The sequence below is a fragment of the Esox lucius genome, chromosome 17, assembly GCF_011004845.1.
Source record: "Esox lucius isolate fEsoLuc1 chromosome 17, fEsoLuc1.pri, whole genome shotgun sequence".
Taxonomy (NCBI): domain Eukaryota; kingdom Metazoa; phylum Chordata; class Actinopteri; order Esociformes; family Esocidae; genus Esox; species Esox lucius.
Window position 1 is genome coordinate 26,571,220 of NC_047585.1, and position 9,140 is coordinate 26,580,359.

Genomic DNA, 9,140 nt, shown 5'->3' on the forward strand with positions numbered 1-9,140 from the left:
TTAGGCAGCTTAAGATACAAAGGCTGCATATTGGAGGAGAGTTGTTTCACTCATTCAGATAGCAAGCGGTGTAACACGTTTTGCTATTTTCCACCTTCCGTACACATGGCAATTGGCTCCACCGCAAATGGGGGATTGACGTTTGCCGCGAAAAAATCTCACGCGAGATATCACTGGTTTTATGCCAGCTATCCAACCATCTCATCAGATCCTGAAGGTCTAGCTTGAGTGTATATACCCGGAGACCGAAAAATCTGATTGCTACACAAACAGAACAAATTTGATATGTAAAAAATATATTAAAGATACATATTAGTATCAGATAGGGCAGAAGGCCTTGACGGTTCAAACCACAAAAATGAATCTCACTCAAGTAAAACGTAGCCTATGTATAGCAAAAAATAAAAATAAAAGCGTCAAGTAGTAGTCAACTTCTCAGCTTTTAATTGTCCAGGGGTCAATTATGATTGTGTACTGTCACCCTCTGATAAAATTAACAATGAAATTCCAACACAACTAAAACTGTAAGCTATTAGAAATCCAAGGCTTGTAAAAGGCTATGTAAAATGCATAACTTAAAAAAATTATAATAGCAAATCGAATTAGTTGTAATGCTGCAAATCTACCAAAAAGACCCCATGACCACATGTAGTACACAGGCCTCTCTAAAATGTATTTCAAACCTCTTGCTATTTGTTTGGGATTATCTTTTTCCGGCACGCATTTCATTATCCACATTTTATCCATTGCTTCATGTCCTTTAACTCTGTTGCCCCCTGCTCCCTTTCCTTGCTTTAGGGTTACAGGTGCCAAAGCTGGCTCCCATTCTAAGAAAGGATTTCAATTCCCATACTCATTACACTCAAAATAGGGTGTAACATTTCTCTGCTGTTGAAACAAGCACGCACACCGTGTGAGCACTGAAATAATTTATTATTCACGCACAATAACAAAGTAAATCAAGATAGTTCTGTCATTCTTCATTCATTTCAGTATATATATTTGTATCAACTGTTCTGTGGGAGTTTAAACAGTAATTACATTGTGTGACCAGGAGAAAGTTCTTTGACAAAAAAAAATCAAGTAGCAAAATAATGAGGACAACAACAACTTGTCCATCTGCCAACCCAGTCTTATATATCAGTCTTCTACTGTTCCTGAAAAGGAGAATAAAGAAACAGTTATGCTATTATTTGCATTAAACGTCTAGGGACAAAAGATGGAACAGGGTGTTGTTAATGACGCTGTGTGGTGTACGTGATTCCTCACCTTCACCATGTGGCCATGCAGCAGGTAAGGTGACCTGAAATCATGCTGGCAGTTAGAGTAGCCCATGCCCAGCCCCAAACCTGAGCAGAACACCACAGGCCACGTGCGCCCTAGAAATAGAAAAGGTAATTCACTTACACAAAACAATACATCATTAAAATAGTGCAAAAACTGGTCAGCGTTTTTTAAAAAGCACAGATGACTATGACGTCTCTACTGTCTGAGGAACTACTCACTTTTGAAGAAGAGGACGGAGAACACAATCCCCACGCCAAGACCGGTCCCTACAAAGAGGGAGAAAGTCAAGGGAGACATTAACTTATTTCACAAAGGCAAACATGGAGACCAACTTTGCTGCAAACCCTGTGATTAAATATAAGAGTGATGCAAATACACACGTATGGAACTACTCTGACAACGGGGGGGGGGGGGGGGGGGGGGCTCTGACCACAGGCCAGGCCTGGTAAACAGCACCTGTCTGACAAGACCGTTCATTTGAGGGGATTGGAAACGGTGAAAGATCCATTTGGAACAACAGGAAATACGTGAACGGTAAGGGAGTTAGGGAGAGTGCCGTCCAGGTGATCTCCATGGCCCGGCGGTGAACGAGCACCTCAGACACCATACCGACAGAGTGGACCAGAAGGGAAGCCTGAGGACGGGGAATGTGTTTGTCTGCTTCACTGTGGACTGTGCCCCACCCAGCTATGGGCCAGCAAGAGCAGAAACACATAAAAACAACTGTTTGGGCCCCTCCACTTCTTAATTGGATTCAGAGAGCTATGCAGCATGACCGATACGCCGCTGCCAGAGCACACAGACGCCGTCTCCTCAGTCGCTGTTACACAACTACCACAAACGTCAAACAAGACCACAAAAATACAAATTATAACCACCCCCCAACATCTTTATTGCTGCTGACAAAAACAAAAAAAAATCATGATCCTCCTATTTTCAGCCAAAGCCTTAAGATTTACAGGCCCAACTTGTCTTTTTAGCCTCGCGACTTCTCTACTTCTCGCCCTGTCCCTCTCCTCCCCCATCCCTGTGATAGTTACCGAAAAGGAGCGGAGCTGGCCAAGTATGAGGCCAGATCTGCAACAGATTTACTGTTATGAACCTCTAACTACACTGTTAGACTCCCTCTGTTGCTTCTATTACTTCACCTTTCCCCCACCCCCCTCCCCTTCTGACTGCATCCATCATTCCACTGCTCTGTTGCTCCTCTGTTACTCTGCAGCAGCTTTCCTGTCTGTCCTGATAGGCTAGCTATTACCAGGCTCCCTGCTGCGGGCAATGGGATTTCACAACCATACGGCCTATTAGCACACTGTAGGCGTGGATTATTGTAAAGCTGGCGGCTGCCAACACACACAACATCTTGCCGGATACAGGCCGATCAAAATCTAAAACTGGGAAAATAGGAAGTATGTATATTCTCATTGCTAGTTGCTCTAAAGCTTACAAACAACCCAAGATTCCTTTGTGTATGAAAATTGAAATCCCTTTGTGCATAACCAGTACTTAATTAACCTCACATGTCCCTAAATATTGGGATTGGAAAGTGGGCAGGAATAGCATTGACTCAACATCTGTGTGCCATCTTGCAAATTATTATTTTTACTATGGACACCGAACACTTTATTCACACAGGTAAAAAAAATATATAACCTGCACACAACCCAGGAACTGTAGTTCTAGTACAGTATCATGCCAGAGATTAAAGCCTGGCATAATTATGCTGTGTTCAATGTCAATTCTGTAAAGTGTGATGTATTCTTCCTTACAAATAAAACAGAGGGATAATCCAGAATGCCGGACTAGAAATTTTGTGAAACTCTGTCAAACCCAAACTTGAAAGAAATCATTTTCTACTCAGATAGACAGCTTGAAGTATAGCCTGATCAGAAACCATAGCAACATAAGCTCTGAACCACACCTGTTACCTACTAGGTTAAAGATAAAGTTAACCTTGCCCCCTGGCTACTGCACAGTGTTTCCCCGCCTGGAACACCTTCCTTTTCAAGTTGGCCTTGTGGGGGGGACTTTAGTAAGGTTTTTTGCATCATTTAATTTTAGTGGATAACTGTACTGCAAGGCATGTGTCCAAACAGGGAAAACTCTGGCAGGAACTGTTTGGAACCAAAAAAACAAAGTTTGTAATTACAACAGTGCACATCTATATCGCAATTCGATCACAATTTGATTAAATGTGCAGCCTTAACTCTCGACCTATTCATTGGTCAACATGTTAAAGCATGCATTTTCCAATCATCCTAAAATCTAAGGGCTTATTTACATTAAAAGACATCGATGTAGACTGGAGATGCTAGATCATTTTGTTGTGTAAACGTGCAAATATTGGTTGCTCGAGACGCCACCTCCCGATGTAGCATGCCCCACATTTTTGAATGAGCCTTCCCCAGAGGTTTGCAGTGTGAAGACAATTGTGCCGGAACAGTATCAAGTTTAAGTGCAGAGCATGCGCATATCGCCTCTAACGTCCATAATCTTGCATGATACATCTCAAACATGCCAGTTTAAAACCAAAGGCTATGGAAATGATTATGCAAACGAAGATAAAACAATAGATGGATTAATTCCCTCCCTTGTAAAGTAAACAAGCCCTTAAACCTTTCGCCACCTGAACCGGCCCCCTTACAAAGTATGAGTTTGTTTAGAAGACAAAACAACAGTCACATTCAATTCCTGCCTATGAAAACAGCCTGCCTGAAAAACATTCTGATTGTAATTGGTGGTCTGAGACAAGGTGGGGTCACTTTTATACAAGGTGAAATCACTTTTGTACAAGTGTGCTTTTGGAGGAGCTTGGCAGTTTCAATGGGGTGATGATATGACCAGAGTGCACCTTTAAGCAAATCAACCTTATGAACCGGATGTTTTAAAATAACCATGAATGATGTTCCACAGACGACTTAAAGAGACATATTATTATTCTTCATCATCAACTAGACATCAGGATAAGACCTGGAGCCCAAGACTAGCAGATTCATATGGCCAAACTGGAGGATTTAGGATGAATTGGAGGATTTGGGAGACCTTTTGGAAGGCAGTGCTCGTAGCCAAATGGGAAGGAGTCCTCACAACTATCATGAAATATTCCCCAGAATGTGACATCTTTCGAAATCCTGAAGGCAGCACAATTTTCCATAGACATATACTGTATGAGACTGGTGTCAAATTAAAGAAAAGACCTGAATGAATGAGTGGAGAAACACAGCAACTGCAGATGTTTCCACACAGGTGTTCTGCATATTACAATTAAGCAATTAATATCCTATCTTGCCCAACACCTTATTGAGGCACTTTGTTGTTTTTTCTTTTCATTTAAGTGTAAAATTTGGTTTCTGATGGGGTACTGCAGTATAACATGTATTGAAAAAGTCAAACAAACTGTACTAAAAACTAGGGCTGGGCAATATCAAGAAAAAAGCAGTACTGTGATAAGTGGACCCAGTTACCGCTAATGCCTCTTTCCCAAGTGGCTCTCACTTGGTATAAAGCCCTGGACTTTAGGACTTAGGGCAGAGTTTGCGTGTTATGTGCTGTGAAAACTTTGCATATTGTGCTATTCGAATAGCGATCATTTGCTTGGTCTTAGGCTTCACGTAATAGTTTTCTTCCAATCTAACAAACAGATCCTTGATAAAATTAAGCAACTGTACAGGGAAGCGAAGACCCACAAACGAAAGAGTTGAAATGCCCGAAGGTGGTACGATGCCATTGACTCAATAGAAAAATGGAGCCCTGAGACGTAGCCTGCAGAACCTATAACACAAAATTATCCCAGATTAATTCTATTAAAGGTAGATAGTTTTGACAAAATTGTAAGTGGAGAAGGAGCCGGTCGCAGGAGTTTGAAGAAGTTTGTTTATGAAACGGTGTTTGACCTAATAAAACTATCTGAGCATGGTGTTATTGTTTATTTTAGTTTACTACCAGAAAAATACCACCTTTTATTTTTCATAAACGGAAAACCAAATTGCGTTGACAGTTCACTCCTCCTTCCAGACCTGAGCCCCTCCTTAAGTCAGCGGTACTAAATGTATAGTCGAAACAAGAAAGTCTTAGTGCCATCATTAGCATAAATCATCGGTGTAGCCCTGGTACCAGGGTAAAGCACCATATTGCAAAAACTGTGTTAAAAAAGACTGAGTACAGTCATGCCATATTCCAATGCCGTTTAGACATTCTGCTAACTAAATGAGTGTAATTAACATTAAGAAGTACCTAGATAACGATATAGATTGTTATCGAGGTAATTGGGTCCACTTATCACAATACTGATTTTTGTTGTTATCGCCCAGCCCTCCTAAAAACCATCCCATGGCTATTTCTTAAAATTCCAGGAAATGGTTTACACTGTGCCCACCCCAAGCCTACCGGAAACAAATATTATACATAGGATTCCAGAACAGAAGCATTAATATAAAAAGAGTGATTTTGTAGAATTTGTTTGTATTTTAGAACAATTCTTAATTTTACTGTAATAGAAAATAACTCGCATTTATTAATGAAGGAGTGGCAGTTGGCCAAGTGGTGATAGGGGCCAGTAGCCACTAGTTTACTGACTTGAATCCCAATCAGACAGTAACAAAATCTGTTGTTGTGCCCATGAGCAAGTGCATCACCCTTATTGCTAATGTAAATTGCTCTGTTCTAAGCGTTTCTTATATTTCAATCAAGCATTTTTGTTTTTTATATACACATTTAGTATAATCCTCACTGTTACACTTACCAACTGTAGTCTGATAAAGATAATAAATAATTATAACTTCTACTTGCGAACATGGTGTCTCTGTTTAAAAACTGTGACTAGTACAGGTGGTTCCCAACTCCGGTCCTCGAGTACCCCCAACAGCACACATTTTTGTTGTAGCCCTGGACAAGCACACCCCATTCAACTCAATTAGAGCCTGATAATTAGTTGACAAGTTGAATCAGCTGTGCTTGGCTGGGGATACAATGAAAATGTGTACTGTTGGGGGTACTTGAGGACCAGAGTTGGGAACCACTGGACTAGTAGACTATGACGTGGTCAATCGCTGCTGAAGCATATGGCATAAGTATCACAACCTCATAGTAGAGCTGCATCCAAGTATGGACGTTTGGCTAGGATGGAAGAAAATATAGCCTACAATCAAAACTTGAAAAGTAGCGAATGTAAACCATGTTGAAAATGCAATACCTTCTCTGTGTGAAATGAAAAAAACAAAATGTAACAAATGACATCCATCTCCCCAGTAAATCAACTGTTCCTATAGTTGATGGCAGCCACCACGATACGAGCTATACGAATGAGTAGACGCGTTCTACCCCCATTTTCGCGTAATGCATGTCCATCAGTTTCCTTTGAGAAAAATGTATAAAAGTCATTTTCTCACAGGCTATCATTGGCACATAGTGTCGAGGGTGGGAAAGGCAGAACGTCGGGGTTTCCTTGATTTCGGAATAACGCGCGCTAATGTTTGCGTCGACTTCTTATAAAAACATTTAAAAACAAACCATTATTTTTTAAACCTATGTTGATGGTGCTCATTATTGGAAGGCCAATTGACCTCCAAGTATCAAAGGGTATATTGGCCTTGCTACCTAATGAAACGCACACGGTTTAAACTGCGCTGTTTTCGGTACTCTGTTATGAACACATTAATTAATAGATACATTAATTACATGTACATATTTACCTAGCTTTACTGCACTATCAGCTAGGCATCGGTCCCACTTCCTTCCATGTTCTTCAGCCATTTTACTTATTTATTCTTCTTCTGCTGCTGCTCCTTCGTCTTCTTTTTCATCACAGTAATTCTCAGTGGCAGTTGGCAACCAACTATAGGTGCATTACCGCCTCCAATTGGACTGGAGTGTAGACCGGAGACAGGGCTGGTCTAAATCCTACATATTATTTTTATCTACTGCAGGAAGCGAAAATATATAATGAAATATTAAATCCCCAAAAGATTTTCCCAGCAGTTCACTTAAAAACCATTATTCCTTACATCTTATAACAATATTTATCTTACCCACTTATAGTTCTGGGCATGGATGTAGCACAAAATTATGGGCCCTGTACATAGGCAGTCTCTGAGGGCCCCTCCCCACTTTATTCAAGATTCAAACATTTTTGAGGGCCCCTCTACACATTAGGGACCTATATATTTAGTACCCCTTTTCCCCCCAGTCCAACGCCCCTGGTTCTGGGTGTACATTTAAGTCATTCAGCAGGCACTTATCCATAGCAAACTAGAGTAGTAAGTGCATACAATTTCATACTGGCCACATGGGAATTAAACTTACAACCATGGCTCAATCTGTGATGGTGATAATACCAGCCAGTTAGATGTTTTCCTAATGTACTGTTATATATTGTGTGTTCCAGTGTCACCTTTGTGGTTACTCATTCTTTCTGTCACTCTTTAATCTCCCAGACCCAACTTTTCCTGGATCTTTTACAAGTGTCCTGTTCCAGAACCCTGTTGTTTTAAAGTATGGCTGAAAAATAATTTCTGTAAAAACCTGTGAACAATCAGGCACTGAAAAAACTTTCCTTGCTGGCTAAGCAATGTGATCTAGCAACACTTTTATTCCTGTTCAGGTGCTCTAACCACTAGGCTACCTTGCCGCACCACTTCTAGAACTCTTGCCATGAGTTGCTAAAGGGAGTATTTATAGATTTACACTCTTTACAACAAACCAGTCTTCCCTTATAATTTAATAATGTGAGAATTGTGGAAGATCAACCAATTTCTTAATTGCGGTTTATACCAGTAGACTACCCTAGGTTACTAGCATGCCTTTTAAAATGAATGCAATAGTCTAGCCTAAACCATGGACAAATCATAAAAAATGTATACAACTCCTTCCACCACAACCTAATATTCAATGATCCTTTTATAGTCACATCTAGCCTTTTTTGGTGTAGGATATATTGGGGAGCAACGTTAGCCTGATAATTTGATAGTCCATATGTATGTTCATGCAGTACATATGTATTCTCGTATAGCAATGCTGTTTTTGAAAGCTATGCAGTGAAACAGAATGTGAACTTGTGAGATAAGGATGGGTTAGTCCATGGGTGTTTTTGAAACTTGCTTCAAAAGCACCTTGGCTGCTCAGTTTGAAAAAAATGAAATGGAAAACAACGTTACTTGGCTAGGCAATGTAACTTGCTTACTTCCCATCCAATATAACTTTCCAAATCCCACAGCCATATGTACCCCTGTCATCTAATTTTAATAGTTCAGCAGAGGCAGTATCACTGAATACGTGACCACAGTGGAACACCAACTTTTGCAAGGTTTCACTGTCAAAATTTTTACCATTAGATGCAAAAAAATACATTTACCAAAATATAGCAAAAAATATATTTTCCATCCAACAGTCAAAATGAAGACCAGAATGTAACTTTCTCCACATCTGAGCCTAAAACATTAGGATCTCCTACCCAATTATTTATTTTTTTTACAGATAATTACACATATAATCTAAAAAGGTTCTTAATACATCAATGATTTTTGACAAAAACAAATCATATTTATGTTGCCTTAAGACAACAGACTTGCAAGATGGTAGAATATTATTCAAAATTATTCTTAGTTGTCAAAAGTGCTTCCATCAAGTAACAACCTATGTAATAGATACATCTTAATTTTGTATTTCTTAGTCATTTTCAAATATGTCTTTAATTTTTCATTCACTTTGAACATGTGGAGTAGGTTGTGTAGAGTAGTTGAAGAAAGAAATATAGGTAATATTAAGGCAGAGTAAATACAGTATTGAACCAGTTCCATTAAGCCCAAGGAGTGGCACTGCTCTCTGGAGGTGGCTCTTCCTTGTGGTGGCTGGTTGCC

At 39.9% G+C, this 9,140-nt stretch overlaps 1 protein-coding gene across 1 annotated transcript; it reads right to left on the reverse strand.

Moving 5' to 3' along the window:
- Positions 1-914: 914 nt before the first annotated feature.
- On the reverse strand, positions 915-7,104 carry LOC105017118 (MICOS complex subunit MIC10-like). Its single transcript, XM_010881475.4, has 4 exons — positions 6,978-7,104; positions 1,506-1,553; positions 1,270-1,379; positions 915-1,157 (listed from the first exon to the last, which is right to left on the reverse strand). The coding sequence occupies exons 1-4, from the start codon at positions 7,036-7,038 to the stop codon at positions 1,149-1,151; spliced, it is 228 nt and encodes a 75-aa protein (XP_010879777.1). The 5' UTR covers positions 7,039-7,104; the 3' UTR covers positions 915-1,148.
- Between the last annotated feature and the right edge of the window lie 2,036 nt (positions 7,105-9,140).

Excerpts from the sequence above, each read along its gene's own strand:
- LOC105017118 (XM_010881475.4), bottom strand. The coding sequence starts at position 7,038 with ATGGCTGAAGAACATGGAAGGAAGTGGGACCGATGCCTAGCTGATAGT. Across the intron at positions 1,554-6,977 it reads TGATAGTGCAGTAAAGCTAG|GGACCGGTCTTGGCGTGGGG; the intron begins GTAAATATGTAC and ends CCCTCTTTGTAG. Across the intron at positions 1,380-1,505 it reads CTCCGTCCTCTTCTTCAAAA|GGCGCACGTGGCCTGTGGTG; the intron begins GTGAGTAGTTCC and ends TTCTATTTCTAG.